Here is a 19,402-nt window from a genome sequence, read left to right on the forward strand (position 1 = left end):
CCTCCTGCTTTCTATCAGCAGGATCCTTAAGGGCGGCCATCTCAGGAGAGGGTAGAGCCCTTGTTCTTACCAGCGTGTGAGCGCTTTATCCACCCTAGGGGGTGTTTCCCAACGCACCCTAACCTCTGGCGGGAAAGGATATAATGCCAATAACATTTTAGAAATTATCAGTTGTTATCGGGGGAAACCACGCATCATCACACACCTCATTTAATTTCTCAGATTCTGGAAAACTACAGGTAGTTTTTCCTCACCGAACATAATACCCCTTTTTGGTGGTACTCGTATTATCAGAAATGTGTAAAAATAAGATTTTACTTACCGATAAATCTATTTCTCGTAGTCCGTAGTGGATGCTGGGACTCCGTAAGGACCATGGGGAATAGCGGCTCCGCAGGAAACAGGGCACAAAATAAAAGCTTAAGGATCAGGTGGTGTGCACTGGCTCCTCCCCCTATGACCCTCCTCCAAGCCTCAGTTAGGATACTGTGCCCGGACGAGCGTACATAATAAGGAAGGATCTTGAATCCCGGGTAAGACTCATACCAGCCACACCAATCACACCGTACAACTCGTGATCTGAACCCAGTTAACAGTATGATAAATGCAAAGGAGCCTCTGAAAAGATGGCTCAAACAATAATAACCCGAATTTTTGTAACAATAACTATATACAAGTATTGCAGACAATCCGCACTAGGGATGGGCGCCCAGCATCCACTACGGACTACGAGAAATAGATTTATCGGTAAGTAAAATCTTATTTTCTCTGACGTCCTAGTGGATGCTGGGACTCCGTAAGGACCATGGGGATTATACCAAAGCTCCCAAACGGGCGGGAGAGTGCGGATGACTCTGCAGCACCGAATGAGAGAACTCCAGGTCCTCCTCAGCCAGGGTATCAAATTTGTAGAATTTAGCAAACGTGTTTGCCCCTGACCAAGTAGCTGCTCGGCAAAGTTGTAAAGCCGAGACCCCTCGGGCAGCCGCCCAAGATGAGCCCACTTTCCTTGTGGAATGGGCTTTTACTGATTTTGGCTGTGGCAATCCTGCCACGGAATGTGCAAGCTGAATTGTACTACAAATCCAACGAGCAATCGTCTGCTTTGAAGCAGGAGCACCCAGCTTGTTGGGTGCATACAGGATAAACAGCGAGTCAGTTTTCCTGACTCCAGCCGTCCTGGAAACATATATTTTCAGGGCCCTGACAACGTCTAGCAACTTGGAGTCCTCCAAGTCCCTAGTAGCCGCAGGCACCACAATAGGTTGGTTCATGTGAAATGCAGAAACCACCTTAGGTAGAAATTGAGGACGAGTCCTCAATTCCGCCCTGTCAGAATGAAAAATTAAGTAAGGGCTTTTATATGATAAAGCCGCCAATTCTGACACACGCCTGGCTGAAGCCAAGGCTAACAACATCGACACCTTCCACGTGAGATATTTTAAGTCCACAGTGGAAAGTGGTTCAAACCAATGTGATTTTAGAAAACTCAATACAACATTGAGATCCCAAGGTGCCACTGGAGGCACAAAAGGAGGCTGTATGTGCAGCACCCCTTTCACAAATGTCTGAACTTCAGGTACTGAAGCCAGTTCTTTCTGGAAGAAAATCGACAAGGCCGAAATTTGAACCTTAATGGACCCTAATTTTAGGCCCATAGACAGTCCTGTTTGCAGGAAATGCAGGAAACGACCCAGTTGAAATTCCTCTGTAGGGGCCTTCTTGGCCTCACACCACGCAACATATTTACGCCAAATGCGGTGATAATGTTTTGCGGTTACTTCCTTCCTGGCTTTGACCAGAGTAGGGATGACTTCTTCTGGAATGCCCTTTTCCTTTAGGATCCGGCGTTCAACCGCCATGCCGTCAAACGCAGCCGCGGTAAGTCTTGGAACAGACAAGGCCCCTGCAGTAGCAGGTCCTTTCTTAGAGGTAGAGGCCACGGTTCGTCCGTGAGCATCTCTTGAAGTTCCGGGTACCAAGTCCTTCTTGGCCAATCCGGAACCACGAGTATAGTTCTTACTCCTCTCCTTCTTATGATTCTCAATACTTTTGGTAAGAGAGGCAGAGGAGGGAACACATACACTGACTGGTACACCCACGGCGTTACCAGAGCGTCCACTGCTATTGCCTGAGGGTCCCTTGACCTGGCGCAATATCTGTCCAGTTTTTTGTTTAGACGTGACGCCATCATGTCCACCTTTGGTTTTTCCCAACGGTTTACAATCAGGTGGAAGACTTCCGGGTGAAGTCCCCACTCTCCCGGGTGAAGGTCGTGTCTGCTGAGGAAGTCTGCTTCCCAGTTGTCCACTCCCGGAATGAACACTGCTGACAGTGCTATCACATGATTTTCCGCCCAGCGAAGAATCCTTGCAGCTTCTGCCATTGCCCTCCTGCTTCTCGTGCCGCCCTGTCTGTTTACGTGGGCGACTGACGTGATGTTGTCCGATTGGATCAACACCGCCTGACCCTGAAGCAGAGGTTTTGCTTGACTTAAGGCATTGTAAATGGCCCTTAGTTCCAGAATGTTTATATGAAGAGATGTTTCCATGCTTGACCACAAGCCCTGGAAATTCCTTCCCTGTGTGACTGCTCCCCAGCCTCTCAGGCTGGCATCCGTGGTTACCAGGATCCAATCCTGAATGCCAAATCTGCGGCCCTCTAGTAGATGAGCACTCTGCAGCCACCACAGGAGAGACACCCTTGTCCTTGGCGACAGGGTTATCCGCTGATGCATCTGAAGATGCGATCCGGACCATTTGTCCAGTAGATCCCACTGAAACGTTCTTGCATGGAATCTTCCGAATGGAATCGCTTCGTAAGAAGCCACCATTTTTCCCAGGACCCTCGTGCACTGATGTACTGAGACCTGTCCTGGTTTTAGGAGGTTCCTGACTAGCTCGGATAACTCCCTGGCCTTCTCCTCCGGGAGAAACACCTTCTTCTGGACTGTGTCCAGAATCATTCCTAGGAACAGTAGACGTGTCGTTGGAATCAGCTGCGATTTTGGAATATTTAGAATCCACCCGTGCTGACGTAACACTACCTGAGATAGTGCCACTCCGACTTCTAACTGTTCCCTGGTTCTTGCCCTTATCAGGAGATCGTCCAAGTAAGGGATAATTAAGATGCCTTTTCTTCGTAGAAGAATCATCATTTCGGCCATTACCTTGGTAAAGACCCGAGGTGCCGTGGACAATCCAAACGGCAGCGTCTGAAACCGATAATGACAGTTTTGTACTACAAACCTGAGGTACCCTTGGTGAGAAGGGTATATTGGGACGTGGAGATAAGCATCTTTGATGTCCAGAGACACCATATAGTCCCCTTCTTCCAGGTTCGCTATCACTGCTCTGAGTGACTCCATCTTGAATTTGAACCTTTTTATGTAAGTGTTCAAAGATTTCAGATTTAAGATTGGTCTCACCGAGCCGTCCGGCTTCGGTACCACAAACAGCGTGGAATAATACCCCTTTCCCTGTTGTAAGAGGGGTACCTTGATTATCACCTGCTGGGAATACAGCTTGTGAATGGCTTCCAAAACTGCCTCCCTGTCGGAGGGAGACTTTGGTAAAGCAGACTTCAGGAACCGATGAGGGGGAAACGCCTCGAATTCCAGTTTGTACCCCTGCGATACTACCTGTAGAATCCAGGGATCCACTTGCGAGTGAGCCCACTGCGCGTTGAAATTCTTGAGACGGGCCCCCACCATACTTGTAAAGCCCCAGCGTCATGCTGAAGACTTGGCAGAAGCAGAGGAGGGCTTCTGCTCCTGGGAAGCGGCTGCATGGTGCAGTCTTTTTCCCCTTCCTCTGCCCCGGGGCAGAAAGGAGTGGCCTTTTGCTCGCTTGTATTTATGGGAACGAAAGGACTGAGTTTGAAAAGACGGTGTCTTTTTCTGTTGATGTGAAGTGACCTGGGGTAAAAAGGTGGATTTTCCAGCCGTTGCCGTGGCCACCAGGTCCGATAGACCAGCCCCAAATAACTCCTCCCCTTTATACGGCAATACTTCCATGTGCCGTTTGGAATCTGCATCCCCTGACCACTGTCGCGTCCATAACGCTCTTCTGGCAGAGATGGACATAGCACTTACTCTTGATGCCAGGGTGCAAATATCCCTCTGTGCATCACGCATATATAGTAATGCATCCTTTAAATGCTCTATAGTTAACAAAATACTGTCCCTATCCAGGGTATCAATATTCTCAGTCAGGGAATCCGACCATGCGACTCCAGCACTACACATCCAGGCTGAGGCGATTGCTGGTCGCAGTATAACACCAGTATGTGTGTATATACTTTTTAGGATATTTTCCAGTCTTCTATCAGCCGGCTCTTTGAGGGTGGCCGTATCAGGGGACGGTAACGCTACTTGTTAAGATAAACGTGTGAGCGCCTTATCTACCCTAGGGGGTGTTTCCCAGCGCGTCCTAACCTCTGGCGGGAAAGGATATAGTGCTAATAATTTATTAGAAATTAGCTGTTTTTTATCGGGGAAAACCCACGCTTTATCACACACCTCATTTATTTCATCTGACTCAGGAAAAACTATTGGTAGTTTTTTCACACCCCACATAATACCCTTCTTTGTGGTACTTGTAGTGTCAGAAAGGTTCAATGCCTCTTTCATTGCCGTGATCATGTAACGTGTGGCCCTGCTGGACATCACGTTTGTCTCGTCACCGTCGACACTAGACTCAGTATCTGTGTCTGGGTCTGTGTCGACCCACTGAGGTAATGTCTGAGACGCCTGGACAGGCACTAATTGATTTGCCGGCTGTCTCATGTCGTCAACAGTTTTTTGCAAATTGCTGACATTATCACTTAATTGTTTAAATACAATCATCCAGTCAGGTGTCGACTCCCTAGGGGGTGACATCACTAACACAGGCAACTGCTCCGCTTCCACCTCATTTTCCTCCTCATACATGTCGACACACGCGTACCGACACACAGCACACACACCGGGAATGCTCTGATAGAGGACAGGACCCCACTTAGCCCTTTGGAGAGACAGAGGGAGAGTCTGCCAGCACACACCCAGCGCTATATATATATACAGGGATAACCTTATATAAGTGTTACTCCCTTATAGCTGCTGTTAATATATTTATTTGCTGCCAAACGTGCCCCCCCTTCTCTTTTTTACCCTGATTCTGAAGCAGGACTGCAGGGGAGAGTCAGGGAGCCGTCCTTCCAGCGGAGCTGTGAGGGAAAATGGCGCTTGTGTGCTGAGGAGATAGGCTCCGCCCCTTCACGACGTCCTTATCTCCCGCTTTTTCTGTGTAAAATGGCAGGGGTAAAATACATCCATATAGCCCATGAGCTATATGTGATGTATTCTTTTTAGCCACCTAAGGTATATACTGTAATATTGCGTCTCAGGGCGCTCCCCCCCAGCGACCTGCACCCTCAGTGACCGGAGTGTGAAGTGTGCTGAGAGCAATGGCGCACAGCTGCGGTGCTGTGCGCTACCTTAGTCTGAAGACAGGACCGTCTTCTGCCGCCGATTTCACCGGACCTCTTCGTCTCTTCTGGCTCTGTAAGGGGGACGGCGGCGCGGCTCCGGTGACCCATCCAGGCTGTACCTGTGATCGTCCCTCTGGAGCTAATGTCCAGTAGCCTAAGAAGCCCAATCCACTCTGCACGCAGGTGAGTTCGCTTCTTCTCCCCTTAGTCCCACGATGCAGTGAGCCTGTTGCCAGCAGGACTCACTGAAAATAAAAAATCCTAAACTAAACTTTTATTCTAAGCAGCTCAGGAGAGCCACCTAGATTGCACCCTTCTCGGCCGGGCACAAAAATCATTTTTCATTGCCTCAATCATGTAACATGTGGCCCTACTGGAAGTCACATTTGTCTCTTCACCGTCGACACTGGAGTCAGTATCCGTGTCGGCGTCTATATCTGCCATCTGAGGTAACGGGCGCTTTAAAGCCCTTGACGGCCTATGAGACGTCTGGACAGGCACAAGCTGAGTAGCCGGCTGTCTCATGTCAACCACTGTCATTTATACAGAGCTGACACTGTCACGTAATTCCTTCCAACAGTTCATCCACTCAGGTGTCGACCCCCTAGGGGGTGACATCACTATTACAGGCAATCTGCTCCGTCTCCACATCATTTTTCTCCTCATACATGTCGACACAAACGTACCGACACACAGCACACACACAGGGAATGCTCTGATAGAGGACAGGACCCCACTAGCCCTTTGGGGAGACAGAGGGAGAGTTTGCCAGCACACACCAGAGCGCTATATATATATATATATATATATATATATATAGGGATAACCTTATATAAGTGTTTTTCCCCTTATAGCTGCTGTATTGTTTATACTGCGCCTAATTAGTGCCCCCCTCTCTCTTTTTAACCTTTTCTGTAGTGTAGTGACTGCAGGGGAGAGCCAGGGAGCTTCCCTCCAACGGAGCTGTGAGGGAAAATGGCGCCAGTGTGCTGAGATAGGCTCCGCCCCTTCTCGGCGGCCTTATCTCCCGTTTTGCTGTGTATTTTGGCAGGGGTTAAATGCATCCATATAGCCCAGGAGCTATATGTGATGTATTTTTTAGCCATTTAAGGTATTTTTATTGCGTCTCAGGGCGCCCCCACCCAGCGCCCTGCACCCTCAGTGACCGGAGTGTGAAGTGTGTTGAGAGCAATGGCGCACAGCTGCGGTGCTGTGCGCTACCTTATTGAAGACAGGACGTCTTCTGCCGCCGATTTTCCGGACCTCTTCTGGCTCTGTAAGGGGGACGGCGGCGCGGCTCTGGGACCCATCCATGGCTGGGCCTGTGATCGTCCCTCTGGAGCTAATGTCCAGTAGCCTAAGAAGCCCAATCCACTCTGCACGCAGGTGAGTTCGCTTCTTCTCCCCTTAGTCCCTCGATGCAGTGAGCCTGTTGCCAGCAGGTCTCACTGAAAATAAAAAACCTAAAACTAAACTTTTTACTAAGCAGCTCAGGAGAGCCACCTAGTCTGCACCCTTCTCGTTCGGGCACAAAAATCTAACTGAGGCTTGGAGGAGGGTCATGGGGGGAGGAGCCAGTGCACACCAGCTAGTCCTAAAGCTTTTACTTTTGTGCCCAGTCTCCTGCAATGCCGCTATTCCCCATGGTCCTTACGGAGTTCCCAGCATCCACTAGGACGTCAGAGAAATAGCAGAAATTGCGATCGCCTCGCAATTTCTGCTTCATCAAAGGGTGGGGGGAGGCTCCGGTCAGCATGGTGGGCAGCCCCCAACATGCTGGGAAAAGGATAGTAAACTCTGATAATTAGCAGAATTTGCTATCCTTACTGAATAAGGCCCATAACCTTCTATATTTCTCTTCAGTCTATCCTTAACACTGGGGCAAAGACGAACCTTTCTCCCTTTAACCTGCGCCAATCCCTGCAGAGTCCAATACAAACTCCTCGTCACCCACTCCATACACCTCCAACCTCCAGTCCTCTCCACCTGGCCAACGGCCACCATCTCATCTCCAGTGCCGCTCCCCACCTCCAGAACCCTCTCCCCCGGGCAGCAAAGCTTCACACAGTCCCAAAAACCCCACCTGTACGAGACACACTAACAATCTGCCAACCTACCCCATCCCGTCCCCAGGTCACCCACCCTCGTTTCATCAAGGCCCATTAGATTGCAAACTCTCAGGAGCTGGGTGTTACCGCCTTGTATCCCCATGCCCCCTAACGCGCCCCCCCCCCCCCCCACACACACACACACACAGTACTCTGCTCCATCCCTCTGTCTGTCCTGTGCATGCTACACTACACCCTGGTGACATCATACTCTACATGGTGCTGATGTAGAACCATACACATGAGCAATAATCACACAGCATCAGTGGGCAGGCCCGCCCACACTTACATCAACAGTCATTAGGGCGACATGTTTTTCAAATTTTTTTTTTACTTTTTCATACGTTACGATCCACGTGGACTACGATTGGGAATAGTAACCTGTGCTGAGCGCAGCTGTAGCGGAGCGAGGCACCTTGCCCGAAGCGTGAGCCATGCGAGGGGACACTGTGCACTAATTGGGGTTCCCCGTCACTTTATGAAGAAAACGACACCAAAAAAAGTTTTTTAAAAACTAATGTCAACCTTTTTCCATGTCAACCTTGTTCATGTCGACCTAATGACCATGTCGACCTAGTGACCATATCGACCTGTCGACTTAAGTGTGGTCGACCTAATGACCCATACCTGGCCCGGCATAGCCATGCTGCATAATTACTGACCCCAGTGACAGGCCCAGACAATGTCTGTGTGGGGTTTGTATGTTCTCTCAGTGTTTGCGTTAGGTAAACCCTAGTGTGCGTGTCCATGTGATGGGGATAGAGTGTAAGCTCTTCTGGGCCAGGGGCCGAGGTGACTGATATACTCTGTACAGCGCTGCAGTATATGTGTGCACTATATAAAATAATACTCAATGTCACCCTGACTCCAAACACACTTACACAGCACAATACACACCACTGAGCAATACACACCACCGCGCGTAGCTGTTGGCCATAAGCAGCAGGAACAGCTAGCTACATGTTACATACAGACCTCTCACATGTTACATACATGACACACGCCTCTCACATGTTACATACATGATACGACACAGGTCGCCTCTCTCACCTCTGCGGTACCGCTTACTCACGTGTCTCCTGTGTGACAGTCTTGGGAAGGACACCGGAAGTGCTCCCTGGCGCTGTCAGACAGTTTCCGGTCACGTGCACCCTCCGGCCGCCAGCCGCAACATGGCGCCACCTCCCGGCCGGAAGTGTCCTCGCACACATTGATTGCAGCCCACAACAATCATGGCGGCGCGCAGGGAGCACACGGGAGACGGAGATTCCCTGGCGGAGCCGCACGCCAAGCGGCGGAGGGAGAAGCGGCTGATCGTCCTGCTGGAGGGGGCGAGCCTGGAGACCGTGCGGGTAACCATGCACTACAGGTCCCAGCGTGCCCGGTACCACGTGTGGCACTGCGAGTCACAGGGTGCCCGGCACATCTGCTATGTACCCACGTATGGTACTACAGGTCACAGCATTCCTGCTATGCATCATGTGTGCACTGCAAGTCCTAGCACATTGCCCAGTATGTACTGTAAAAAGTAGCGCGCTCCAGCACGGTGGCTGGTAGAAGGCAGCACGGTGCCCGGTAGAAGGTAGTGCCCTCCAGCAGGTAAAACGTTTTAGCCTGGTAGGAGGTTGCGCGCTCCAGCACAATGCTCAGTAGAAGGTAGCATGTTTCAGTCCAGTGCCCGTAGAAGGCAGCGCGTTCCAGTCCAGTGCCCGTAGAAGGCAGCGCGTTCCAGCACGGTGCCCGGTAGAAGGCAGCGCGCTCCAGCCAGGTGCCCGGTAGAAGGCAGCGCGCTCCAGCCAGGTGCCCGGTAGAAGGCAGCGCGCTCCAGCCAGGTGCCCGGTAGAAGGCAGCGCACTCCAGCAAGGTGCCCGGTAGGAGGCAGCGCGCTCCAGCAAGGTACCCCCAGCCAGGTGCCCGGTAGAAGGCAGCGCGCTCCAGCCAGGTGCCCGGTAGAAGGCAGCGCGCTCCAGCCAGGTGCCCGGTAGAAGGCAGCGCGCTCCAGCCAGGTGCCCGGTAGAAGGCAGCGCACTCCAGCAAGGTGCCCGGTAGGAGGCAGCGCGCTCCAGCAAGGTGCCCCCAGCAAGGTGCCCGGTAGAAGGCAGCGCGCTCCAGCCAGGTGCCCGGTAGAAGGCAGCGCGCTCCAGCCAGGTGCCCGGTAGAAGGCAGCGCGCTCCAGCCAGGTGCCCGGTAGAAGGCAGCGCGCTCCAGCCAGGTGCCCGGTAGAAGGCAGCGCGCTCCAGCCAGGTGCCCGGTAGAAGGCAGCGCGCTCCAGCCAGGTGCCCGGTAGAAGGCAGCGCGCTCCAGCCAGGTGCCCGGTAGAAGGCAGCGCGCTCCAGCCAGGTGCCCGGTAGAAGGCAGCGCACTCCAGCAAGGTGCCCTGTAGCAGGCAGCACGCTCCAGCCCGGTAGAAGGCAGCGCGCTCCAGCAAGGTGCCCGGTAGAAGGCAGCGTGCTCCAGCACGGTGCCCGGTAGAAGACAGCGTGCTCCAGCACGGTGCCCGGTAGAAGACAGCGCGCTCCAGCAAGGTGCCCGGTAGAAGGCAGCACGCTCCAGCAAGGTGCCATGTAGAAGGCAGCACGCTCCAGCAAGGTGCCCGGTAGAAGGCAACGTGCTCCAGCACGGTGCTCAGTAGAAGGTAAAACGTTTTAGCCTGGTAGAAGGTAGTGCGCTCCAGCACGATGCTCAGTAGAAGGTAGCATGTTTCAGTCCGGTGCCCAATAGAAGGTAGCGTGTTCCAGCACAGTGTCCGGTAGAAGGTAGTATGCTCCAGCTCGGTAGATGTCATGTTTCAGGTCTGTGCCCAGTAGAAGGTAGTGTGTCTGGTTGGCACTGCTCAGTTGTCCTGGTTTTGTTTGTACAGACTTGCAGCACAAATTTAGATGTACGGTAGCAGAAATGGGCGTCTCCGGAAAGTGGCTGCGCACAGTCACTTAAAAGACCATAGCCAGATGGAGACACTACACCTGCAAGAGGGCTGGACCATTTTTCGATGTTGCAACCGATGGTAGCGTCTAAAGACGCACCACATAGTAATACAGCACCTATAGATGCCACACGGATGTACACAGACGCGATTGGACAGCCACAGCTTCATCCGACTCTGAACAAGACCAATAGAACAGAGTTCTGTGCAAGCTGTCTGCCCTCATAACTTTAGCTCGGCATAATTTATATTAAAGGCTTATTCTATATCAGCTAGTAGAGCACAAGTTAATTTAGTTCTATAAGTGGGCGGGAAGGTCTGGCGTTGTCTGACGTCTCCAGGGTTGCATCGCTGCTGCCGATGTCTATATGTGGATGTATGGTAATTCTAGGTTAGTATATAACGGATGAGTCTTGTTGTTTCAGGTGGGGAAAACATACGAGCTTCTAAATTGTGACCAACACAAATCTGTATTAGTGAAGAACGGAAGAGACCCGGGAGAGGTCCGTCCGGACATCACGCACCAGGTATAGTGGTCGCAGAGTTTCCGCTACTGTGTCGCCACCTCCGCCATAGCTGCCAGGTTTCAGGTGTTTTGCTTTCCACTTTGTAGGCTGGGCGTGTTTAGTAATACTCATGAATAGTTATACCTGCCCAGAAGTGGGCTGACACAAAGCAGACATGGAAAACGGTGAATATAGGAGTAATTATCCATCTGTAACACAGTAAATGGAACGTATGTTTGGGTGTTGGCTGCTCAGCTAACCATTTAGCGTGTGGCTTCTTTAAGAACTGAGGGGGAAGAGGCATCAAGTCTACTAAAGAGTAGAATATAGCAATATCGCCTTTAGCTAGCTTTTAGTAATTTTCTCACTTGTACGCGCTGTAGGAGGCTTGAGACATCTCCCCCTGACGCTGAGCAAGTGACGAGGATGTAACATTAATATAGGGGCGTCTCTTTCATGTCTCCAGTGTTTGCTGATGCTGCTAGACAGTCCTCTGAACAGGGCGGGATTGCTGCAAGTTTATATCCATACTCAGAGGAATGTTCTGATAGAGGTGAACCCCCAGACGCGTATCCCCCGAACGTTCCCGCGATTCTGCGGCCTGATGGGTAAGTAGCATGTTGGGAGATTGTACAATTGAATCACGGATTACTGAAAATTAGGACTGAGGAATGTGAAAATGATGGACGTGGAATTTTTTATGGTGCCAGTGATGTTTTTGGCTAGGTCATGTTTAGTTTAGTGTTTTGGTGGGGTTTTAATTCTTTTGCACCATGATTACCGGTGTAAGGTGGTGTGCTCCAGCAGAGTGCTCCGTGCAAGGTGGCGCGCTCCAGCACGGTGCTCTGTGTAAGGTGGCGCGCTCCAGCGCGGTGCTCTGTGCAAGGTGGCTCGCTCCAGCGCGGTGCTCTGTGTAAGGTAGCGCGCTCCAGCGCGGTGCTCTGTGTAAGGTGGCGCGCTCCAGCGCGGTGCTCTGTGTAAGGTGGCGCGCTCCAGCGCGGTGCTCTGTGTAAGGTGGCGCGCTCCAGCGCGGTGCTCTGTGTAAGGTGGCGCGCTCCAGCGCGGTGCTCTGTGTAAGGTGGCGCGCTCCAGCGCGGTGCTCTGTGTAAGGTGGCGCGCTCCAGCGCGGTGCTCTGTGTAAGGTGGCGCGCTCCAGCGCGGTGCTCTGTGTAAGGTGGCGCGCTCCAGCGCGGTGCTCTGTGTAAGGTGGCGCGCTCCAGCGCGGTGCTCTGTGTAAGGTGGCGCGCTCCAGCGCGGTGCTCTGTGTAAGGTGGCGCGCTCCAGCGCGGTGCTCTGTGTAAGGTGGCGCGCTCCATCGCGGTGCTCTGTGTAAGGTGGCGCGCTCCAGCGCGGTGCTCTGTGTAAGGTGGCGCGCTCCAGCGCGGTGCTCTGTGTAAGGTGGCGCGCTCCAGCGCGGTGCTCTGTGTAAGGTGGCGTGCTCCGGCATGTTACTCGGTGCAGGGTGGCGCGCTCCGGCAGGTTGCTCGGTGCAGGGTGGCGCGCTCCGGCAGGGTGCTTGGTGCACGGCGGCGCGCTCCGGCAGGGTGCTCGGTGCAAGGCGGCGCGCTCCGGCAGGGTGCTCGGTGCAAGGTGGCGCGCTCCGGCAGGGTGCTCGGTGCAAGGTGGCGCGCTCTGGCAGGGTGCTCGGTGCAAGGTGGCGCGCTCCGGCAAGGTGCTCGGTGCAAGGTGGCGCTCTGTGGCTGGGTGCAAGGTGGCGCGCTGCGGCAGGGTGCAAGGTGGCGCGCTCCGGCACAGTGCTCTGTGTAAGGTGGCACGCTCCAGCAGGGTGTTCTGTGTAAGGTGGCGCGCTCCAGCAGGGTGCTCTGTGCAAGGTGGCGCGCTCCAGCATGGTGCAAGGTGGCGCGCTCCAGCTCGGTGTAAGATGGGGCGCTCCAGCTCAGTGTAAGGTAGCGTGCTCCAGCAGGGTGCTCTGTGTAAGGTAGCACGCTCCAGCAGGGTGCTCTGTGTAAGGTGGCGCGCTCCAGCAGGGTGCTCTGTGTAAGGTGGCGCGCTCCAGCAGGGTGCTCTGTGTAAGGTGGCGCGCTTCAGCAGGGTGCTCTGTGTAAGGTGGCGCGCTCCAGCAGGATGCTCTGTGTAAGGTGGCGTGCTACGGCAGAGTGCTCTGTTCAAGATGGAGCGCTCCGGCAGGGTGCTCTGTGCAAGGTTCCGCGCTCCGGCAGGGTGCTCTGTGCAAGGTGGCGCGGTCCGGCAGGGTGCTCGGTGCAAGGTGGCGCTCTCTGGCAGGGTGCTCGGTGCAAGGTGGTGCGCTCCAGCTCGGTGTAAGGTAGCGCGCTCCAGCAGGGTGCTCTGTGTAAGGTGGCGCGCTCCAGCAGGATGCTCTCTGTAAGGTGGCGCGCTACGGCAGATTGCTCTGTGCAAGATGGAGCGCTCCGGCAGGGTGCTCTGTGCAAGGCTCCGCGCTCCGGCAGGGTGCTCTGTGCAAGGTGGCGCGGTCCGGCAGGGTGCTCGGTGCAAGGTGGTGCGCTCCAGCTCGGTGTAAGGTAGCGCGCTCCAGCAGGGTGCTCTGTGTAAGGTAGCGCGCTCCAGCAGGGTGCTCTGTGTAAGCTAGCGCGCTCCAGCAGGGTGTTCTGTGTAAGGTAGCGCGCTCCAGCAGGGTGTTCTGTGTAAGGTAGCGCGCTCCAGCAGGGTGTTCTGTGTAAGGTAGCGCGCTCCAGCACGGTGCTCTGTGTAAGGTGGCGCACTCCAGCATGGTGAAAGGTGGCGCGCTCCACTCGGTGTAAGATGGGGCACTCCAGTAGGGTGCTCTGTGTAAGGTGGCGCGCTCCAGCAGGGTGCTCTGTGTAAGGTAGCGCGCTCCAGCACGGTGCTTTGTGTAAGGTGGCGCGCTCCAGCAGGGTGCTCGGTGCAAGGTGGCGCGCTCCAGCAGGGTGCTCGGTGCAAGGTGGCGCGCTCCAGCAGGGTGCTCGGTGCAAGGTGGCGCGCTCCAGCAGGGTGCTCGGTGCAAGGTGGCGCGCTCCAGCAGGGTGCTCGGTGCAAGGTGGCGCGCTCCAGCAGGGTGCTCGGTGCAAGGTGGCGCGCTCCAGCAGGGTGCTCTGTGCAAGTTGGCGCGCTCCAGCAGGGTGCTCGGTGCAAGGTGGCACGCTCCAGCAGGGTGCTCGGTGCAAGGTGGCGCGCTCCAGCAGGGTGCTCGGTGTAAGTTGGCGGGCTCCAGCTCGGTGTAAGTTGGCGGGCTCCAGCAGGGTGCTCGGTGTAGGGTAGCGCACTCCAGCTCGGTGTAGGGTAGCGCACTCCAGCTCGATGTAAGGTAGCGCGTTCCAGCTCAGTGTAGGGTAGCACACTCCAGCTCGGTGTAAGGTAGCGCGCTCCAGCAGGGTGCTCAGTATAAGGTGGCGCGCTCCAGCTCGGTGTAAGATGGGGCACTCCAGCATGGTGCTCAGTGGAAGGTGGCGGGCTCCAGCTCGGTGTAAGGTAGTGTGCTCCAGCAGGGTGCTCTGTGTAAGGTAGCACGTTCCAGCAGGGTGCTCTGTGTAAGGTGGCGGGCTCCAGCTCGGTGTAAGGTAGCACGCTCCAGCACGGTGCTCGGTGTAGGGTAGCGCACTCCAGCTCGGTGTAGGGTAGCGCACTCCAGCTCGGTGTAGGGTAGTGCACTCCAGCTCGGTGTAAGGTAGCGCGTTCCAGCTCGGTGTAAGGTAGCGCGCTCCAGCACGGTGCTCAGTGTAAGGTAGCGCACTCCAGCTCGGTGTAGGGTAGCGCACTCCAGCTCTGTGTAAGGTAGCGCGTTCCAGCTCGGTGTAAGGTAGCGCGCTCCAGCAGGGTGCTCAGTGTAAGGTGGCGCGCTCCAGCTCGGTGTAAGATGGTGCACTCCAGCATGGTGCTCAGTGGAAGGTGGCGCGCTCCAGCTCGGTGTAAGGTAGTGTGCTCCAGCAGGGTGCTCTGTGTAAGGTAGCGCGCTCCAGCAGGGTGCTCTGTGTAAGGTGGGGCGCTCCAGCAGGGTGCTCGGTGTAAGGTGGTGCGCTCCAGCTCTGTGTAAGGTGGGGCGCTCCAGCATAGAGCTCGATGGAAGGTAGTACCGTGCTATTTACCAGCTGCCTTACAGCACTTTGGAAGAAGCGTAGAGATTCTGATGTCATATGTGAGTAAGAACATTCCTGAAACATGTAGAATTATCACAACCCTTGGACAGAAAACTGTTGTCCGCCAGTCACAGCAGCCTTATCCCCTGCCCTGCAGATCTTTGCTCCGCAGCGGGACAGATGTGACATTCACCTGCCTTCACCCTAGGTAGCAGTCTCTGAAATCCTGTAACAACATTGTCACCTGTATTTCAGTACAACTGCTGCACAAGCTGAGTGTTCGAGCCGCCGACGGACCCCAGAAGCTGTTAAAGGTAAGAGGGCCTCAACGCCCTGCGGGTTCTCCTCTGCATGTGAGGATGTGATGGGAGGGACGTGTCTATTGATTTTGCTGACAAAGTTCTGAGTTTCTATAAATTAAATTTGTAACTTTAACATTCTTTTTGTCCTATCGCTCATGCACGGCCATCTGCCAATCAGGTACAAGCGCCTGAAAGCTTCACTTTTTGGAGCTTGATACAGATGAGGATTGTGTCAAACCTTCGAAAACTGCATTTTAACCTCATCTTGCTGTTAGTACATCCCGCCCACTGTATCTCACTGTCCTGTATTTATATAGGGTTCTGGCCATGTTCAACCACCAGGTCATTCTCCTGTTTGTCCTGTAGGGGGCTCACTTTTGTTTTCCCATTTCCTCTACTAGATGCATTGTTGTACTTGTAGCTCTCACCAGCCCTACTACCTTGTGTCTACTAATGGTAAGGTGGTCCCCACGTACAGTGCCCACCCCCTCATATCCCTCTGGGATCATGGTGCACCATGCCTGGGCGGCTGGTCTATCGGTGGGGCATTGGGGAAAACCATGTCTGCAGAGCCGCCTCCTGGTCATGTCTTCTAACCTTCCTTAGGTTGTACAAGTCTTTGGCGTTCCTCCCCGTCAGCTGGTGGTGGCGCGTTCTGTGTTCTATAGCAGAGGAAATTTTATTTTGGGTTTATTATTTTCCTTTCTTTTAACTGAATGAAGTTATTGCAGGAGCGTATCTGAAGTAGGAGAGTGTGTTTCACTTTACTTATATCAGAGGCGTGGGACAGGGCCCCAGGTATATTCCTGTCGAATATACAAGTTGTTCTGACTCCTTAGGATCTGCGTCCTATGTATACTGACGGCTGAGTTCCCAGGTACAGCACAGGCTCAGACGCCACCTTGTTCTTTATTAGACATGTCATATACTGTACGTTGTGCTATTTCATTATCAGGTTATTAAGAATCCGCTGAGTGATCACCTCCCTGTGGGTTGTGTGAAGATCTCTACCTCATTCCAAGGAGAGAGCGTGCCGTGCGCGCGAGACCTGGTGCCTCCCACGGAGCCCACGCTGATAGTGATCGGAGCATTTGCTCACGGCTCGGTGAGTGGTGCGGAGCCCTGCGTGTGATGTCTGGGCACTGATAGGGGCAGTGCCACCCATTAGCCATCTGTCCCAGCAAACGCTTAACTTATGTTTCTCTGTGTTTTCTTTTCTTTCAGATCAATGTGGACTTTACAGAGCGCAGCGTGTCCATAAGTCAGTACCCGCTGTCTGCCGCCCTCACCTGCGCCAAGGTCTGCACCGCCTTTGAAGAGGTCTGGGGGGTGATGTAGAGGCACCGGCTGACGCCAACTACTCCGCAGCCACCGGCTCCCCTCCGTCATAGAGCGTCGTTATTCTTTTATATGTAATTTATGTACAGTGATATGTTTGAAATAAAACAAACAAAATTCAGAGAGTGCGATGGCTGAATCCGACAACCGGCAGCAGAGATCCCATAACTTACGGTTTCGCTGTTTTAAGGGGATGCGTCCTATTTTTCACTGCCACTGTCTGTGTGTGGTCAGACTCCTTTCCCAGGCGGGCCCAGGTGATTGGATGGCTGCGGAAGTCTAGCCACACCCTACCCACAGTGTATTAGGAAAGGCTGCATCTTATTGGATAGACTTCCGTAGCCATCCAATAAAATGCAGCCTTTCATAATACACTGTGGGTAGGGCTAATGTTAAAAGGGGTTGGGGTCGGGAAGCTGGCGGTCAAAATACAGACTGTGGCATCCCTATTTTTATAATCTTGTCAGGGATCGGGAAACAATTCTAACTAACCCCCTAACCCTCACCTTCCCACAGCCTAACTCTCACCAGTGGTGCTTAACACGACGCCCTATTCCTGCAGCCTAAACCTAACCCTCCCCCCCCATCCGCCTGCACCTTACCTCTCCAGCAGCCCAGCAGTCCCTCGAATGTAAAATCGGCTGTGGGGATGCCTGTGCTGTGACCCTATTTGGAGATATCGGTGTCTGTATTTCGACAGCCGGGCCGATCCCGTTAAAAGATCACTTCTGTGGCAGTGAACTATTGGTAAAGAATTGGAGAAACGGAGATGAAAGTGGCCCTGTATTGAGTCACATATGGGCCCTAGTTTTGTGGCAAATAATTGATCCTCATTCCTCTCTCTCTCTCTGACCTGGGTGCAGTACAAAGAGTCTGTTCTCCCGCTAGCCGTCTCCCTGAAATACGTCTCTCCCAGTACTACAGACAGCTGACCCTACTGTAGGTGACTGTGTGTGACTCCTCTCGTGATCTATAAATCCGTCTGTTATTTCTCTGACGTCCTAGTGGATGCTGGGACTCCGTAAGGACCATGGGGAATAGCGGCTCCGCAGGAGACAGGGCACAAGAATAAAAGCTTTAGGATCAGGTGGTGTGCACTGGCTCCTCCCCCTATGACCCTCCTCCAAGCCTCAGTTAGATTTTTGTGCCCGAACGAGAAGGGTGCAGGCTAAGTGGCTCTCCTGAGCTGCTTAGAATAAAAGTTTAATTTAGGTTTTTTATTTTCAGTGAGTCCTGCTGGCAACAGGCTCACTGCATCGTGGGACTAAGGGGAGAAGAAGCGAACTCACCTGCGTGCAGAGTGGATTGGGCTTCTTAGGCTACTGGACATTAGCTCCAGAGGGACGATCACAGGTTCAGCCTGGATGGGTCCCGGAGCCGCGCCGCCGGCCCCCTTACAGAGCCAGAAGAACGAAGAGGTCCGGTGAAATCGGCGGCAGAAGACGGTCCTGTCTTCAGACTAAGGTAGCGCACAGCACCGCAGCTGTGCGCCATTGCTCTCAGCACACTTCACACTCCGGTCACTGAGGGTGCAGGGCGCTGGGGGGGGAGCGCCCTGAGACGCAATATAAACAGAGAATACCTTAGGTTGGCAAAACAATACATCACATATAGCTCCTGGGCTATATGGATGTATTTTAACCCCTGCCATTTTTACACAAAAGAGCGGGAGATAAGGACGTCGTGAAGGGGCGGAGCCTATCTCCTCAGCACACAGGCGCCATTTTTCCCTCACAGCTCCGCTGGAAGGACGGCTCCCTGACTCTCCCCTGCAGACCTGCTACAGAATCAGGGTAAAAAAGAGAAGGGGGGGCACTATTGGCAGCAAATAATAATCTAAACAGCAGCTATAAGGGAATAACACTTATATAAGGTTATCCCTATATATATATATATATATATATATATATATATATATATATATCGCTTGGTGTGTGCTGGCAGACTCTCCCTCTGTCTCTCCAAAGGGCTCGTGGGGTCCTGTCCTCTATCAGAGCATTCCCGGTGTGTGTGCTGTGTGTCGGTACGTGTGTGTCGACATGTATGAGGAGGAAAATGATGTGGAGGCGGAGCAATTGCCTGGGTTAGTGATGTCACCCCCTAGGGAGTCGACACCTGACTGGATGATCGTATTTAAAGAATTAAGTGATAATGTCAGCACTTTGCAAAAAACTGTTGACGACATGAGACAGCCGGCAAATCAATTAGTGCCTGTCCAGGCGTCTCAGACACCGTCAGGGGCCCTAAAACGCCCGTTACCCCAGTGGGTCGACACAGATACTGAGTCTAGTGTCGACGGTGAAGAGTCAAACGTAATGTCCAGTAGGGCCACACGTTACATGATCACGGCAATGAAGGAGGCATTGAACATTTCTGACACTACAAGTACCACAAAGAAGGGTATTATGTGGGGTGTGAAAAAACTACCAATAGTTTTTCCTGAGTCAGATGAATTAAATGAGGTGTGTGATAAAGCGTGGGTTTCCCCCGACAAAAAACTGCTAATCTCTAATAAATTATTGGCACTATATCCTTTCCCGCCAGAGGTTAGGACACGTTGGGAAACACCCCCTAGGGTAGATAAGGCGCTCACACGTTTATCTAAACAAGTAGCGTTACCGTCTCCTGATACGGCCACCCTCAAAGAACCAGCTGATAGAAGGCTGGAAAATATCCTAAAGAGTATATACACACATACTGGTGTTATACTGCGACCAGCAAT

The 19,402-nt window shown here is 53.2% G+C and overlaps 2 protein-coding genes across 5 annotated transcripts in view; one reads left to right on the plus strand and one right to left on the minus strand.

The window, feature by feature from the left end:
* PHB2 (prohibitin 2) overlaps positions 1-19,402 on the minus strand; it is a 124,208-nt gene that overhangs the window by 11,190 nt on the left and 93,616 nt on the right. The window contains exon 1 of one of the 4 annotated variants that reach the window (XM_063962500.1): positions 8,650-8,739. The exons of 1 other annotated variant lie outside the window; for it this stretch is intronic. The gene's annotated coding sequence lies outside the window, so the exon portion shown is untranslated. Of the gene's footprint in view, positions 1-8,599; positions 8,740-19,402 lie in introns of those variants that run through there. 2 more of the 4 variants (XM_063962499.1, XM_063962498.1) reach the window with 2 other exon arrangements.
* EMG1 (EMG1 N1-specific pseudouridine methyltransferase) lies at positions 8,704-16,801 on the plus strand. Its single transcript, XM_063962502.1, has 6 exons — positions 8,704-8,929; positions 10,926-11,027; positions 11,473-11,614; positions 15,296-15,354; positions 16,298-16,447; positions 16,567-16,801. The coding sequence occupies exons 1-6, from the start codon at positions 8,810-8,812 to the stop codon at positions 16,678-16,680; spliced, it is 687 nt and encodes a 228-aa protein (XP_063818572.1). The 5' UTR covers positions 8,704-8,809; the 3' UTR covers positions 16,681-16,801.

The sequence above is a fragment of the Pseudophryne corroboree genome, chromosome 3, assembly GCF_028390025.1.
Source record: "Pseudophryne corroboree isolate aPseCor3 chromosome 3, aPseCor3.hap2, whole genome shotgun sequence".
NCBI classification, from domain to species: Eukaryota; Metazoa; Chordata; class Amphibia; order Anura; family Myobatrachidae; genus Pseudophryne; species Pseudophryne corroboree.